Genomic DNA, 18,268 nt, shown 5'->3' with positions numbered 1-18,268 from the left:
GTGGCGTGATTGAGAGGAAGGTATATAGATTAACTACTGCTAGTTTCTCCAACAAACCTTTCTGTGTCTTGCGCCATTGGTGTCGCTTGCAAGATTCCAGTGTCTTATGGAAAAGCCTGCATTGAGCCGACTGGGAAAAAGATACCTTGCTTATACAGTGAAACCTCGTTAAACCGTAGTCGGCCGGAGCTCGGAAAAAGTACGTACTAAACGGTACTACTGTTTAACCGAAATAGCATGAGATCGCACTTACCTGTCGAAAACGGAACTCAGAGAGGGTGGGATGAAAGGGGAAAAAAACATGCAGTATTTATTCACTTCGCGCGACATAAATGTTATTTTCGTTTGATGCCGCGGCGGCCTAGCACGACGACAGCGGCCTCAAACTTACTGAAGCTGCGTGCCAGCTTCTCAGCCAGCCCCCTCCTCTCGGCAAACACTCGCACGGCAATCCTCGTTGGCGTTACGTATTCTCCGTGCACGCGCGCAGTAGTGCTGCATAAGTCCCGGGGCACCTTTTTCATTGCCAGGTGCCGGAGTTCGGAAAACTTTTCGTTTGGAATAGTTACGTTATCGCGCCCCTGTTCTCGTTGCGACGATTGCATTCACGAGGCTGACGTAGCGTGCAGCTTATGCCACTGTCGGGCCTGAATCGCCCGTGCTGTCGCTTTCCGTGTCGTCCTCATCACTGTCGCTAGTCGAACCTCGTAGCCGACATCTCTTCGCGGTCGCAGCAGCGCTGCCGAGCAACTTCGCATTCCAAATGCCACACACTGTAGTCAACAGCAGATCCATGTCGCGGGCCAACGCCGACTTCTTCGTGTCACGTTCGATAGCACGGACGATGTCTAATTTTTCTTCTATGCTGAGCACCCGGCGTCTTTTTTATCCGAGCTTCGGCATGACATGAGTCCTCGCTTGCACGACGCCACAACACTCCATACGCTCTCTGGCATGGCGTCGAAATGATGTTGATGTTGATGCGGCTTCACGTGCAAACGCACAGGGCGCTTGGAGGCCGTTGTACCGATCTCTGAGGCTCGTTGTTCTGCTGGGCCGCTCGATGGAGACGACTCACCGCCGTGTTTGCGCGACGAAAAGTGGAAACGCTACGTTTTAACCGATGCGTACGCAATAAGCTGGTACGGTTTATGCGGATACAAAATACATTATGTTCAATGGCCGCTGAGTCGGGGAATTGACTTTACTACTTTTAAACCGAAACTACTGTTTAAGCGGGTACGGTTTAACGAGGTTTTACTGTATTTGAATGTGTAAATATGATAATGACTAGAGAAGGAGTGACAAGATAAAAGAAAATGACAAGGAAACAAAGGTGTTACATGTGTTACATAAACACATGTGTCGTGTGTGTCGCACCCCTCACAGTCTACCACAAAGTCCGCAGGTGTTCCAGAAGCCAAGAAACATTATCAAGGTACACACCTGCTGATGTTGAGGTTGATATCCATTCCCTCGTAGACGGACTCGGCAAAGCACTGGGCTGTCTCGAGCGTCGCCAGCACGTGCTTGGCCGTCTCGGCGGCATTCCACAGCCGTGCCAGTGCTCGCCGGCTCTCACGCAGGTCGGCCCCACGGCTCTGGCTGCAATCATTCGTTTTAACGGCTTAACACTTTCACACAAACTTTAGTGTTAAAACCCCTAGCTTTTACTGGTCTCTTGCCGGTAAATGCCAAGAGGCAACGCAATGGCCCAAAGGAGTCATTGCATTTCAAAACAGCTGGACAGTAGACCAACAAGAACGTGATCACCATAAACCTATTTACGTTTGGTGCAAGACAAAGGCGCTTCCCATCCATCTCTAACGACTCCCACCTTGTGCCAGACAAGTGGTGCAAACTAATCGGTGCTGAAAATGACAATGTGAGGGCGTGCCCTCCGAGTGCTCACCGCTTGAATTCCTGGGCACAGTGGTCGACGACCGCAGCAGTGAAGTCTCGGCCTCCCAGAGCAGGTTGCGCGGAGGCATGGGCCACGATGCGGTAGGCACCGTTGCACACCGCCACCACGCTCGCACTCGCCGTACGACCACCCAGGCGGTACAGCAGGTAACGGCTGCAGAAAGTGCAGGGCATATAGCACTCAGGCTCAGTTCTGTCAGGGCCTGTCTTCGAACTGGACTGCATTCAGAAGTCCCAAAAGGCCTCCAAGTCTATCATATTCAATTTAAGTTTTCAAACAATTCAAACACTCCACTAAAGAAACGCTAACTTAATTTTTGTTTTGTAGTTTGAAGTGCTCCATAGACTCATTATTTGACTCTGATTAATTTGATGTTTCCGTTATCTCGATCACGATTGAAGGTAGTGGCTGGCGCCCATACTTTTATATGGGCCTAAAATTTTGTTACTGTGATCCTGAAATTGGCCTTTGCCAAATAATTTGAACTTTGTTGGTCAGCACGCACATGCCTGATCACAATGATCACCCCGCTGGTGACTCCTATACATGCAGTGTCTGTCTTGGTAGCACTTTGGGTACAGTGAATGCACCAAACACACATTATCTCGCATCAAAAACGGCCATTTTCAGCCCATCCCAGGAAGAAAGGTAGCTCACAATGAACTACAGTTGAGCCCGGATAAATCAAACTCGAAGGAGATAATTTGACATATTGATAATTCTAAATATAAAATATGCCTTATCTGAGATGTCCACAGGTCCTGGACAGTATCCCAAGATTGTGAAAAGCAGAAACATACCGATTTGCTTTCCCAAGGCCGCATTTGATGCGCAAAAGTTGACTTAATTTTTGCTCACGAATATTGCAAGTCGCCCGCACTGCCAGATAGCCTTTAATATAGTACTGCTTGCAATGCTAACCCTAACGCTTCGCACCATCTGAGCAAGAGACTACAGTGTGCCTCATGTGCGTCAAAGTGCTTGTTGTGCGCCATGGCAGCAAACTTGCCTGTATGCACATGCAAAGGGCCGGCACCAGCGCACTTGTACAGCACATGCAAATGTGCCCAGCTGTGTGTCCATTACAACACAGTCAAATCCGGCGATACTGAAAGACAGATAACGAAATATTTTTGTAACCCTGGCGAATGCCCATAGGATTCATATCTCTTGAGAACCAAGCGTCATTAAACTGCAATCCCTGCAATCCAACAACTGTTGTGTGCATGTGACAGTTGTCGTGCAGGACACGGAAAGGTCACTGAAAGCACTAAGAGAAAGAAACAAAGAATAGTTGCGCTAGAGCAATATCCTGCAACAAAAAATTTACTTTAAAGGTAAGCTTTCTTAGCAATCCCTCCTGGACTTTGCTCACTGTGGCTGCTGCTGCTGCTGTCCTGCTGAACAGCTGACACATAAAGAAAAAAATAAATACAGTAAGACCTCGTTAAACCGTACCTGCTTAACAGTAGTTTTGTTTTAGAAGTATTAAAGTCAAATCCCCGACTCAGCAGCCATTGAACATAATGTGTTTTGTATCTGCATAAACAGTACCAGCTTATTGCGTACATATTGGTTAACACATGGTGTTTCCACTTTTCATCGCGCAAACATGGCAGTGCGCTGTCTCCATCGGGCGGCTCGGCACAACAGCAAGCCTCAAAGATCAGAACAACAGCATCCATGCACCCTGTGCCAATGCCTGTGCTTTTGCACGTGAAACCACATCAACATCATTTCGGTGCCGTCCCAGAGAGCATTGTGGTGTCGTGCAAGCGAGGACGCGCGTCAGCCTTAGTAGGATAAAAAGACGCTGAGTGCTCAGCATAGAAGAAAAATTAAGACATTGTTCGCGTTGTCGAACGTGACACGAAGTCGGCACTGGCATGCGAATTGGGTCTACTGTTGACTAGTGTGTGTCACTTGGAATGCGAGGAAATTGCTTGGAAGCGCTGCTGCAACCGCGAAGAGATGTCAGCTACGAGGTTTGGCTTTTCGCCATCGTTACCTGTCGACTAGGGACAGTGTTGAGGACGACACAGAAATCGACAGCACGGGCGATTCATGCCCGACAGTGGCAGAAGCTGCGCCTTACGTCAGCCTCGTGAATGCAATCATCGTGACAAGAACAGCACCCCGCAATGAAAAAGGTGCTCCGCGACTTCTGCAATTCTACCGCGCCCGTGCACGGAGAATATGCAACGCCAATGAGGAATCTGCCATGCGAGTGTTTGCCAAGGTGGCTGGCTGAAATGCTGGCTCGCAGCTTCAGTAAGTTTGAGGCCACTGTCGTCGCTACTCGGCTGCCACGGCAGCAAACGAAAATAACGCTTTTGTCGCCCTAAGTGAATAAATTCTGCATGTTTTTTCTCCCCTTTGATCGCACTCTCAACGAGTTCCGTTTTTGACAGGTAAGTGGGCTATCTCATGCAATTTAGGTTAAGCAGTACTACCGTATAGAACATACTTTTTTCGAGCTTTGGCCAACTACAGCGTAACGAGGTGTCACTATACTTGTATAATGGCGGGATTGAACCTCGGTCTCCCAGCACGACAGCTCAACGCTCTGAAGCATTAGGCCGCAACCACATACATAGTTCTCTCCTGCCAACACTAAGCAGCCCTTTGAGATGATTGGCCCATGTTATATGTTATGTGTGCGCAACACCACAAGCATACAAAAGCACACACACACGCCAGTTTTTGCATGTGCTTTCGTGCAAGGGCTTTGAGCTTAGTGGCTTTCGAAGGTTTAGGTGCTGCGGTCAGTGCACGTGGGGTGCCACATTTCTCCCGTGCCTCAGCTGACAATTGCAAGGTGTGTTCTTCACTAAAGTCGACTGTGCATCTTTTATCGAGATGCGCAATTTCGTCTCGCCGGTTAACAAACCTTCGCTTAGATTGATTCCTGCAGTACGTGGGATTTGCATGATTTTCTTTACGCATGAAAATGCACACCTAATTTCTGTGAAAAGCTGCTCATCGCCTTACCAGTCAAAAAATGACTGGGGAAAATGTCAAGCTTTTCTCCCTAAAAGCAATGCAGTTACCTAGTATAACAAAAACATGCAGCAGCTTGCTGTCATGTAGCTCTCACGAAGCAGCCTGCCTAATATATGTTTGCCAATTTGCACAAACTAAAGCAGAACTTCGTTCATACGTTTGGAAAAAAAAATGCGAGAAAGAACTTACGAACTGGGAAAACGTATGATCCAAAGTAACTAAAAACATTTGACAGACTGAACTATTGTTCACATCTACGTAATGCAAAGCGTTGCACGGATTGTTGCGGCAGGAATCACCGACGTGCTGGTGGTGCTCCAGCGGCCCCAGACGTGTTTTTTTTTTTTCCGATTGCGTGGTGTTTTTAAAAGGGTGACTAGAAAAAGAAGCGAAATCGAGCTGGTGGGCGACGCCGGATGCCACCGAAGCAAAACATGATGACCACATCGCGTCGTCAGGGATCGGTGGCACGCTACCAATGGCACTACGCACCCCCGGCTGTAAAACGGATAGGTGAAGATGCTTATTGCAATAGTTTGGTGGCAATAGCTGTGAATATGGCATGCGACGACCCGAGTGGAGATTTGCTGGTACCGGAATAAGAAAGTGTGTGTGCCGCCGTTTTCACATGAGACGGGTGGTTATACACTGTTCTCCATCGCCTGGTCCTTTTGCCTTTTCTTGTCCACATGGGATCTAGCGGCCGGAAAACGTTTACGGTAGCAGTCTGCACCAGGGAACGGTGTGGAATGCAGAGATAAGACTGTCCATGGACGCAATTGCCACCAATCTTGCTGACTCAGCAAGACTGAGTCATGTGGTCGCCTGCTTTGCCAGGGATCATGCTGCAGCTCAATTTGTATTGTCTGATGCAACGCGAAAGGTGGTGCGCAACATGCAAAATTTAGCACATTGCAAGGTCAATGGACTTGGGCCTGTTGGAAAACTTGTATCATCCCTAAGTTCGTATCAGGCATGATCTTATCACAGAGATTCTAAATACATGGTGTTCTTGGACAAGTAACGAAAAGCAAAATATGTACTTCATTATATAGATAATTTCTTTAGACTGAACTTTGGTATATAAGAGGTTTAACTGTATTACGTTTCCATTTGAAACGTCGCTGTGCTGTTGTCGTATTACTTTTCATTCTTGATTTTTTTTTGCTTGCTATCTTTGCAAAACTCAATGGGCTTCTTTTTTATGTTCAACCTTTTCATACAATTTACTGCCTCTGTCTCTTTCAATTTAACTTGGGCAACACTAGGTTGCCTACTTGTACTTCAATCCACCCAGCTTCCTTCGCCTCTATTTCCATGCCATGTCTATGCTTTTCAGGTACGAACATTTGCACCTTTGCATCTCACTGAACCCCTCCCTCTGGTTGCAGCAAAGGGAACGCTCACCAGACATCTGGCGATGGGGCCGTGCCCATGTGATAGGCCAAGGCTGCTGCGGTAGGCTCGTTCACTACCCGCAACACCTGGAAGCCTGCCTTGGTGGCAGCACACCTGCACAAACAGGACACATACATATTCCATCATGCTGTGACCAATAGACAAGCTTCAGAGGGTCCTATCAGAAAAATATGGGAGCACTGCCAGCAATAAAAAGGCAGTTTTGCAAAGCACCGAAAGCAATACCAAGGTTTGCCATTGCGCTACAGGCATCTCAGAATGATGGCATGACGAGGACCACAGCCAGCAGTTGCAGGAGACATACTTCGATGGTGCATAAAACGAGATCAAAGAAAAAACCTGCTGGCGCATGTCAGCATTCAATGAAAGGATTGAATATAGATTTCGCTTGTTGTTTACTGTCTGTTCTGATCATACCAGTGTATAAATTTCGGTGTGGTACGCACTGCTCAGCAGGAACACCAAAGTGTGTGCACAATGCTCAAGTGAGCCGCAGAAGCTAGAATGCTGCCCTGGCTCAAGAAGATCCAACTCAAGCAGATCAGACAATGACATAGCTTATGACACCCTATGAACATTCAGAATCAATTCAGCGTGCTTTACCTCTACCGTGAAAGTTGCTGTTAATTAGCTAATTAGGCCTTAAATAAGAACATCCTGTTTTGGATATTGCATTGTTATGGCGAGTATTTACTCAACAGTAACGGCTAGCACTTGGCTAGTCAAGACTGCACAGGGCACACAGGTTTTAGCAGGTTTTACAGTCCATCAGACAAAAAACATGACCACATTTTTGAAATAAGGTGGTACAAATACATTCACTGTAAAAATTTTATTCCAACTGTTTTAAAAAAAAAAATACAGTTATTGTAAGTGCCTCGTCCCCCCTTTAAAAGATTTGCTGCTGTGGGCAATGGAGTTGAAGCGCAGAGAGCATGACAAGGGTCTTAAGGGTTGCATAAAGCGACAACCACATGCACACAATATTCAAGCGACGCAACAAACAGGCAGACCCTGAGGCGCTGTCACATTGCGGCACGGAGAAACCACATGGAGGCGACATCACGAAAAATGTACCAATAAATTTACATGGTTGTCCAAATAATTACTATCGTAAGGAAATGTCCAATGTAGCACAAGGTGAATATTTTAAAAACAGTGTTACAAGTCGAGCTTTAACACACTGTCATCAGCAGTCGAAATCCGTTTATTGCTGCCAGCACAAAATGCCGTGGCACCGCATGGTGAGCAAAATGGAACTTTTGCAGCTCTTGGTGGCGTCACAGGCAGCACCAAAACAAATCAATCTCAATATTAATGGCAAAACAACGCCAATACTTTGTCCTCAGTGTGAGGTGAGATGAAGCAATGGCTGATTCTACTAGTATTTATTTATTTTTTTTTGCTTTTGTGGCAGAGAGCAAGTTGCATGAACAAATTCAGGTCTAAGCGTGCAGACTGGTGGCTTCCATGGTGTTGTACAATCATGCTGTCCCCGGCGGAACATGGCCTTTCGGGCGACAAGCCAAATTTTCTCGATGGCCAAAAACTAGCAACGCAACAAGCGACAGTGACGTATTGCCCTCCATGATGGCAAAACCTGGCCCTTGTCGCTACCGATTGTCACTGTCACTCGAAAATTGCATGCATGCAGTTGGGCCTTGACGCCGGTTCCTGTAGGTCAGCTTCGCCGCAATACAGTGGTGTTATGCAGTACCTGGTGAAGCATACTAAGCACATAGAGAAAGCTAAGAGTACAAAGGCACCATTGTCACCGGACATGTGTTCCTTAACAGAGGAACGTACTTTGCTCGGTACTCTTGCTAGCTTTCTTCACGATATAGGTCGAGATTCCTTAGTCACAAATATCCTCCCGAGACCCCACTATGGGGATTTGTCCAATATATTGGACATTCAGAAGTGAGACAGTACTCCTGTGACAAGGCTTTCATCCTCCTAAAACCGTGCTGTCCAACTTATTGGACGCCTGCTTGCGCCATCTATGCAGCATTTATGAAAATACATCGTACGAATTCCCACCGAAACAGTTCCACAATGGCGGCATTCAGCAGCGCGGCGTTTTACGGCAGCTGCCGGAGAAGTAAGCACTATTTCTCGTATTTCTACCAGCTTTCAAGGCATATCTTTGATTTTATATTAAAGTTAATACAACAGCGTACGCGCGGAATACGAAATTTAAACTGTTCGCGCGCTTACTTTTTTTTACGCTTCCTTTGATTTCGCGTGTCCATTACGTTGGACGCTAGGACTCAACCCGGTTATTTTGACTGCGCTTTTGCGATGGCCTTGTTATGAACAGCAGGCGAGTACTGTCGGTATTTAGCGACTTGTCGACGAAATCGAGTTTTTTTTTTTCTTTGGGGGACCGGCCTCGCGTGTCTGATGAATTAAGCCGATAACTTTTCTTTTTTCAGTCTATGGCGTGGACCCGCAAGGCAGCTGTGGCAGGCGGTATCGTAAGAGAAAAAAAGACATATCGATATCCCTCAATCAGATGTTGTGCGCATGTACAACATCAAGATGGGTGGTGTCGACAAGGCAGACCGAATGATAAGTTACTACAGGATAAAAGCACGCCTTAACAAATGGACAATCAGAGCCTTCTTTCACCTCTTCAACATTGCCCTCAGCAACTCCTGGGTGCAGTACACGCGGGACATACGCTCCCTAAAGAAATAGCGGAAAGAAATACTCAAATATATGCAGTTCTGCCAATCTGTTGCTGAGACTCTCGTGGCTCAAGGGAAGCAGGATGAAACGGAGAGTGAGAACGAAGCCGAGTGGCATCCGCCATCAAAGCAGGCTCGACTGTCTCCTCGAGAACCCCAAGAAAAGAGCACTACCCACTGCTCAATGCTGGCAGACACTGCAAACGATGCCGGTTGCAGACTACAGGGCTGCGACATGAAAACAAAGTTCTTTTGCACCAAATGTCGGCTCTTGTTCTGCATCACCAAGGGAAAAAAGGTGTTTTGAAAATACCCACAGGAAGTGAACACAAGAGAAAAATTTTTGTTGAGCAGAGGAATGCTCTTTTTTATGTACTCCATTCACTACTTTCTCTTTCGAGTTATTAAAATATTTTTGCACGCGAGTTTGAGCGCAATATCTGCGGTACGTCAAAATACGGTACGGAAATGGTGCTTGAGAGAACCGCGTGTTTCATTCGATGCTGAAATGATGTTACCAATATGAGTGCACCACAATAAATCGTAACACAAGGCTATTCCTAGATATTACAGACACAGATTGTTTTTTGCTTCATCTTTCTGGGCACTTGTAATTGGGGGTGCAAGTTATATGCGGGAAAATATGGTATGCTCAAGCAGTCAGTGAAGCCTAGTTGGCCTAGTCCATCACTCCCACTGCCGTCTGGGCACATTAGTAGAAATGCATAGCCGGCCAAGATTTCTGGCTGTATGCACACAACGTGGGAAATCGTACGCACAGCACACCAGATGTGGAGAAAACGTGGACACGTGCGAGACAGCTGGTTTTGCACAAGACAAACCAGAATAGAAATGGCTTGTATAGCTCCACCTTTATTGATGTTTTGACTCACTTCTTTGTAATGGGTGGAAACACAAAAAAATTAATGCACACTGCCACAAAACGTAGCACAAGCACTTCGCACAGCCATAGGGATTATCAGTTCCCATATCACAGAATCTAGCACTTTATCGACTGTCCAAACCACACTCCCAGCAATGGCTCTGTGGGATCCAATCTCGAAGGCCGTACATTAATGTACTGCAAGCACCAGAAGCAGCCAACATTACTGGATAGAAGCAATTACAGGTGCCGGGAGCATGTCATGGTGGCCGTATTTCTGACACTTCCTTCGAGATCTGCGAAACTAGAAGTACAGTGCAGTCCACTTATAACGATATCGATAAAGACGAAAAATATGATCGTTATAACCGATGATCGCTATATCTGGACTGCAGTTATCAAAAAAAAAAAAAAAAATTTTTTTTAAACGCGTTTGCGCTCTTTACCTTTTGCAGCTCTGAACTCGAATTCGCTACTTGCTGTAAAGAATAGATGATGTATACAGTAGGCCGTGAAAAACAAACTTTATTTCTAGCGGCAATGACCGTGTCAAGGATTAGGCGCGCCAAAATAGTCCGAAATCTGCACTTGCTTTTGCGGCAGCTTCAGCTTCACAACCGCGGTGTGCATGGATTCCAGCTACTGCGCGAACACTGGCGGCAATCCTTTAGCATGCATAAAATCAATTAAGGAGTCGATCGACGACAGTGCACTTTGCGTGGACATCGTGGTCGAGGTCAAGGAGCCACTGTCGATCTCGTTGTCACTGTCTCTGATGCCGTCGCCACCGTCGCACAACTTTACGTCTGTCGAGACAGCACATCTTCGGCGATCGCCTCGTCGGTGACCTCATCGCAGAACGAGGCAGCACAGTCTGCAGTCAAAAACTCCTCCTTCGACACACCACTTGTGTCACCAGTAGGAACGAGCTCCCAGAGCTCGGTTATGTCAGCGACTTCCACCGGGTCGGTCTCAGCGGGTTGGGGAAGTTCGTCCTTACGCAGAAAGCCCGCCTTCTTTAAGCCATTGGTGATGAACCACTGGTAAAGCGCCTCTTCAACATCGGCGTACAAGGGGTCTCTAACCCCTTTTCCGCTGATAGCTCCTGCCTTCACAATCGCGGTGCTCCCGGTTTTCAAGATGGTTGATATCGTTAACTGGACGAGCTCATACTTCTTCACGAGGGCGCTCACCTTGAAGCCGCATCGAGAGTCCTGCAAAATATCCATCTTCGTGTCAAGCGACACAGCTTTGCGCTTTGTCGGCGCCATCTTCGAACTGGGTTGAACCGTTGGTTGCACGCTGCGTCGGTGGCGTCAGCCTGCTATCGCGAGAGAGACGCGGGACGGGCGCCACCGCGCCGCTTTGCTTGTCCATTCTTTTTTTCTTTCTCTCTCTTTCGGAGCGACTGTGGCCGACGCGCATGAAGCAGCTAGCGCCATCTTGTGGCGCGCTGCGCCAACGTTGGCTGCGCCTACTCGTGCGCGGGCGGGGCGAGACGCGCTGCGCGGTAATGGCGGTAGATACGAACTTACGGAGGTAAACATCGCCTCGTCTCGACATCGTTCGTTTCAGGGAACTAAGCAACGCAAACGTTACGATTATTTGGCACGGAAAACGCCGTCCAGACTGCAAAATTTTGATCGTTATATCCGATATGCGGTGAATAACCTATCGTTATATATGGTTTTTTTCCCCATAGACCTAATGCATAAAATGACACTCTCATGTCGACCCATCGTTATAACCGATATATCGTTATATGTGGTATCGTTATAAGTGGACTGCACTGTACATCGTAGGCATGTTAGTGTCGGAGACCACAAGTGGAAACTACAAATTATCGAGATGGATGAGCACAGCCTTTTAAATTTATCTAGTATAATTTGCATTGCAAATTATGGGAGTGCACAAATTTCACAAAATAACAAACATATTGAGTAAAGTGACATGGAATTATTGACGTTTCACTGTAGCTTGTTGCTGGAATCGTGATACATGTTACAGGTGCAAAATCAAACGGGACACAAAGAGAGAGCGAGTATGTTTGTGGTGTCTGCATCATCCTTTTGTGTTCGATTTTATTTTGCACAGGTAGGACACGTCACACACAATAAAAGGGAAGAATGTGCGTCTCCCAATTTCACTGCTGCACTTGCCTTCCCATAAGCAAAGAGGAGCACTGACAAACAATGTTAGTGGGATGCGTCAATACTCACGCGACAAGTTGCCTCTGCTCCTCGCCAAACTCTGGTGGCACTGTGACAACAGCAGGGTACTCGTCGCTGCCTTGGCTTTCAGCGACCTCTGTAAGCGAGTAAGCGACATCAATGCCAAGTGTCTCGCATTGCTTCTGACCCACCCAAGCTCCCCGGGCTTCTGACCCACCCGAGCTGAAAAATTTGCTACATAGTGGAAGCTGTGCACCAGTCTACAACGAACATACAACTGTAATGATTTTTCGAAATAGTGTAGCAATACTGACGAGAAAATTTAGCAAAAAAATAAAAATTAAGCACAACTCACAAAGAAGGAAAAGACAAAGACTAGTACAACTCACAAATGTTTGATAGTGGGAAGGGTTTCACATGTACAGTCAATGTCCGATTTTTCGAGCTCCCTAGGGCAGTGAAAACATCCAAGAACAACGAATACATGAATCTTACGGCCCTCAAGGGCTCAAATGGCCACAGGCATGCCCAAAATAGCTCTGAAGGCCTGCCAGTACACTTATTATGCATATCAATGCTCGTAGTATTGTGACAGGAGACATACTAAGACATACATATTAAGGAACACATACTGCGTCCCGTGACAATTGCCCCTGCCCGCTCTTGGTATGCTTCACCGTGAAATGAGGCTGTACTGAAGCAAAGCTGACTTTTGGGAACCAGTATTATGCAATGCGTCCAGCTTTGTAAGCTTCAAAGCCACCGGCGAGGACCAGAAGAGCTAAGTCAAAAAAAAAAAGAACCACGCAGACATTTCGTTTGTGTTTTATTATTTCTCTAAACTTCAATTCGTCAATTCAAACAACAGATCGCACAGATAACAGATGTTGTCTTGAATAATTCTCGAAGTCACGTGTCACCACGAGCAACGTCACACTGCGGACCCGAGTACGTAAGCGCAGGGACGCGAGTATGTCACCATCCGGCTTGGAACGCAGCAGTCGCGAGGAGAAGGAAAAGCGGTGTTCGGTTTGAAATTTCTGATCTTTCCGCGGCACGTAGCGATGTAATACTTTGCAGACACGATCGTTATCGCGCAATGTATGCTCTGCGCTTGTCAGCTCAAAATGGCCAGACCTAATGAGGGGCCCTTTAACATGACATGGAAACTGAATAATAATCGTTATTCTGAAAATTTTGGCATTCTGAAGTTCGTAGTACTGAAATATTTTTACGTTTAAACCATAAGTCAGCTGAGGATTTCTGAAAAGTTTGTTAATGTGGTGTCCGCAGTAATGAGATTTCACAGTATGCATCAGAAGTCAACATGCAGCTGTTGCCATCTAGTAGTGGCACGCAGAAGCATGCAGGGTGCGAAAATTCGCCGATGCATGTGTGCAGCATTGGGACACGGAATCTGACTGCTTCTCCATTGCAAATTTAATTCTTTACGAATTCTGGGCTGCCAAGTTGGGGGTGCGGCTCTTACACAAGCCTATACAGTATAATGCTTTGGCATTAAGAACAACCCTCCCAACGTTTCTTTCCTCCGGCACCGTCTCGGGTTTTCCAAACCCATGCTCCACATCGTCCACTTTCTGTGCTTTGTCATGTGCTAGCCTACTGTCCCGGCTGCCGTAAAGTAAAGACAGAAATCTAAGAATCTGCATTGTTCTTAATATTAGTGCGTAGTACTCAGGCGTTGTTAAAATGAGACAAAAACTGAACGACGATCGTTCTGAAACGAAAAGTTCGGTGTGTTGAAGTTCGTAGTACTGAAATATTTTTACACTGGAACTATAAGCAGTCAGCAGGGAATTTTTGAAAACCTTGTTATTGTGGTTTTCGTAGCAACAAGGTTTCACTGTACAACAAAATTCTCAATATAGCAAAGTATTTAATCTTTTACAACTTCCTGTCCATAGAAAACTACTGTAGAAGGATTGAAAAACGGACGAGTTGGAACCTATCCATTGTTGGGCAACACATATACAAATGAAACATGAGAGAGAAGACGGGACCAGAACTTGTCCAGTCTTCTTTCTTGAGCTTCATTTGTGTGTGAGCTGCCCAAGAATGAAAACTATGTATGTTGAAATTCAATATAACCAAATTTCCCTGCCACCATGAAAGAATACGAGACAATAAAATGTAAACTTCCGCGGAGCATATGGCCTCATGGTTTAATTACATGCGGCTGCTTGCGAATGGACGTCTCAAATAATGCACCGGAGGATCGAGAATGACCGTCGAAGCGGAGCTGCGTCATGTTCTGTATCATGTTCAAGTGTGACGAGATTCTATCGTGCCCCGCCGGATGCATCCTTTGGGTACAAGTAAAAGCGTACGAGAGTGAACTGAGAAGAACGGTGGCTTGATGAGTACCGTCTTATCGCATGAGCAAGGGCAAACGTCGGTAGGGGAGCAAGCGCATGGTAACGTGCTCAACGGCACACATCAACTTTTCTAGCATGGCCATGGCTCTGCGCATCGCTGTCAGCATGGCTGAGCGCATACGCGGCCTGTGTGCCCTGTTTTAGAGGTAATCTGCCGCGTGTGCAAGCTGAGATGGCGTAGCATTGTGTGCTGTCTTCCTACACAGTTAGTGCTGGAGGTTGCATAATCTCAAGTTTCGGAGACGGCACTGCAGTGAGAGGCAGATGAAGCATTCACTGTCCATTGCCAGTGCTTTTCGCGATAGCGTCGTCCCACTGTGGGCGACACTACCATCTGTGAGGGCAAAGTGGAATGCAAAGGCGTGGCTGGCTTAGCTTCGTACCACCGATGTGAAGATACCATTGACACGACATGGAACCGTATCTTCTGTAGCAGACTTTCAAATGCCACAAAATTTTTTTTCTCATTCAAATGAGCTTTTTCCAACTGCATGATGATTTGAAAAATTTCTCTAGCCTCTTCCGTTCAAGAAAAACCTGTTGGTGACTGTAGTTATTTGCATAAAAGATTGAATTTAAAAATAACGAAGCAATTGCTCGATTTTACCAACTTCATTATATTGAGGTTTCTCTGCATACAGATAAGCTATTGACTACTCACACTATATAGAAGGCTCGGAAAAATAACATAGGGAGTATTTTTTATGAATTTTTTAAAGCACTTAATCGAAAGCACTCACCATGCATCTTGCGAAAGAGGTAGAGCAGGACATCGTTGCGTGAATGCCGAGTCCTACGATCGTCGTCTGCGGAAGACACCTCATAGTGCACCTCGTCTCCCTCCGCCACTATCTGCAAGAGCAGCGAAGCGAAAATGCAAACACTTTAAACTTTATTCTGAAAAGCATATCAATATACCCAGCTGGATATGAAACAACGGCGCCAACACCACAGGAACATAACAAAATCTTTGTGGAATCAACAAATGCCGTATCTCTGCGTGAAACCTCATTACTTAGTACTTTACAATCACGCAACAAAATTTCAGAAGCCGCAGGAGTTGTTGGCAATGTGGTGCCAAAAGATCTCCAAGTTTCTTTTTTCGCTTGCTGCATCAATTTTAACAAGGACAGCATTTTTTTATTGTTACCATTTGCATTTCTTTGATTCATGGGCGTTTAGCTCCCTAGAACACTGACGCCACGAAAGAGAACATAGTGAAGGGTTGTGAATTTAACGTGCACTAAAGTCTAAATACAGAAGTGCCTTTGCATTTCTTCACCATCGCAGTGTGACCGCTGTGGCTGGGGATCAAACCAGTGACCTAGTGACCAGTAGCACGATGCCGTGGCTACTCAGTTACTGTGCTGGGGGAACAGGACATCTACTTCACTTGGGGTATCTAATGCAGAAAATATGTTTTCCAAAATGCTACCATTCAAAGTTAAACAACGTAAGCTGCATTTTTTTCCGAATGGTAAACACGAAGCTATTTACCGCATTTACTCTCATGCTGCTCACACTTGCACAACATTTGCACACCCAAGATAGGCCATCACAGATAAAAATTTTTTCCCCCTCGAGTAGTAATCGCACCTTCGAAAAATGCTGAAACAGTGATGAGGCAGCCCAGACTGAATTTATTTACTCAATTAGCAACTCTAGGTCCAGCTAGTGTATACAAAAAATCGCAGAACCTGCAATCTTAATACAAAGGTAATATGTTGTGCTTACAGTGGCTGGCACGCGAACAATTTTAACAACCTTTCTATTTTTCTAGTTAGCACCAAGAACATTGTCTCAGAAATATTTCCCTGCATACCTAATTACTGCACCCCCCCCCATCTTCAAATCAATTTTCCGAAAAAGAAAAGAAGTGCAGACATTGCATAAATAGGGTAACTAAAATAAATAAAGACCTTACAGGTTAGGTTAGACTGCAATCGCATGTTTTCTACAACATCTACACTTCGCTTTATACTTGGCAGGCAACGTTCCATGGATAACGATGCATGTGGGCTACAATTACAGCAACACCAAGGATCAGACCAACTCAGAATGGTAAGCATTATCTAGTTGGCTAACAAAATGTATGGATCAGAAGAACAAAGACTGCAAGAGAAATAAAGCAACAAGCTACGCGACCAGTACGTCATAGAAGTCCCATACTGTGCGTCTCGTAGTGCAGTTCTGCGACCGCTTCTATGAAATAACTATTTCTGGATGTAAAACTACATCAAATGAGTTGTATAATTTGTGTACCTTCATGCTTCCAACGTGCAGCCCACTATGTTTCGGTCACGAGTGCAAGCCAGGGTTTTCCCCCAGAACACTTTTAGTGGTGGACATTTTGCGATCGAGAGGGGGGTATGCAAGGGGAAGAACACCTTCCATGTGATAATTACATCATATATTATGGCATAAAAGTATGAGACTTAAGGTTACATTAAGCTACTTGATGCATGCCTGATCTTTCTTCCATATGTGAAGCACTTTTTTTTTGTGTGAATGCGAGCATTCTCAAAAAACTGGGCCTGGCTGTCTCTTGCATTTGTTTTTATGAACAATATCCCACGAAACATGCGCACATGAAATGCTGCATAACAATGCGACAAGATCTTACAAGGGCACAGTTAAGGTTAGCCTGCCCACAATAAGTCATCAAAATGAACAAAATTCACTCGGACTCACTCACAACATGTATTCTTTTCTCTGAGCTCCCTCACCAAAATTGTACTCGGAAGGGGTTGCTTAACGGGTTGGTCAGAGTCAGAGTGAGTTGACTTATAACTCTACTGGGCTGACCGACACTCAGGACTCTCAACCATGGACAAAACCACACTGGACAGGTCTTGACACTGAACCATGTTGCTTAGAGAACTCTTTCAGCCTCGTCCACATCGCTAGAATATCATCGCCCGAGTTCTTGTACCATCTTCCTTTTTCTTTCAACCTCTCCATGAAGGATGTCGATTGGCCATGCAGTTCCGTTTCTACTACAGTCGCCGACTAATTTTTCGGACTTCAAGAATTCGAACATGCTCTATTATTCGGTCTGCTTCGCGGCATCGCCACTATCCCCATAGACCATAATGTATAACAACTGCCGAAAGTTCGGACACCTTGCAACCTCTCGTCTGATTTTTCGGACACTCCTTAAGCCAATTCGATCGAGAGCACCATGCACTGACTTTGACCGCTGCATGGTTCGGATGGTTCGACTTGCTGAACGACATTTTTGTATTGAACGGAGCCTCCTTGCTGCCTCACGAAGCGGCGCTACTGCAAATCCCCACTCATCATCATCGTTTCTGCCTGGTTCTGTAGAGTGGCTCTACAGCAGTTCCGGTTTCAGCTCAGTAAGCCATGTCAAGACAATCCAGCGGCTGATTTCTTTCTTCGCGCATGACGCTGGGAGTAGGCCACATTTTTCGTTTGTGCAACTGGTGTCGGCGTGACGGCATGGTGATGTTTGCTTTGTGTGCTGTGTCAAAGTTGCGGTGATCTAACGTGGCATACGAAAACATCGCGTCAAGTGTCTAATGGCGCAGACAGCACTGGGGAATGCCGGCAAGCGGGTGCTGGTAGGCCTACGATTTGATGCCTACCGATGTGCTCCCTACTGACGCCGAATATGTTCTGCCGAGACCTGCGCAGTGGTTGCATTGCAATTCCGGACACCATCTCATTTCAGTTTCACAGCTGCTGACACTGCTGTACTGACATGCGCAGAACAGGACGACGGCGAGATCATTCGTCAGGTTTCTGCTGCACCGCCGGAC

At 46.1% G+C, this 18,268-nt stretch overlaps 1 protein-coding gene across 1 annotated transcript in view; it reads right to left on the bottom strand.

Moving 5' to 3' along the window:
- Nucleotides 1–18,268, bottom strand: part of LOC126528481 (heat shock 70 kDa protein 14-like) — a 63,161-nt gene that overhangs the window by 32,765 nt on the left and 12,128 nt on the right. The window contains exons 4-8 of the mRNA XM_050176359.3: nt 15,227–15,338; nt 12,139–12,226; nt 6,335–6,439; nt 1,913–2,077; nt 1,447–1,605 (exon numbers count right to left, since the gene is read on the bottom strand). Coding sequence (XP_050032316.2) covers nt 1,447–1,605; nt 1,913–2,077; nt 6,335–6,439; nt 12,139–12,226; nt 15,227–15,338 — 629 coding nt within the window. The remainder of the gene's footprint in view (nt 1–1,446; nt 1,606–1,912; nt 2,078–6,334; nt 6,440–12,138; nt 12,227–15,226; nt 15,339–18,268) is intronic.

The sequence above is a fragment of the Dermacentor andersoni genome, chromosome 9 (assembly GCF_023375885.2).
Source record: "Dermacentor andersoni chromosome 9, qqDerAnde1_hic_scaffold, whole genome shotgun sequence".
Lineage (NCBI taxonomy): Eukaryota > Metazoa > Arthropoda > Arachnida > Ixodida > Ixodidae > Dermacentor > Dermacentor andersoni.
Note: the sequence above shows the minus strand (reverse complement) of the source record. Positions and strands in the feature narration are given on the sequence as shown.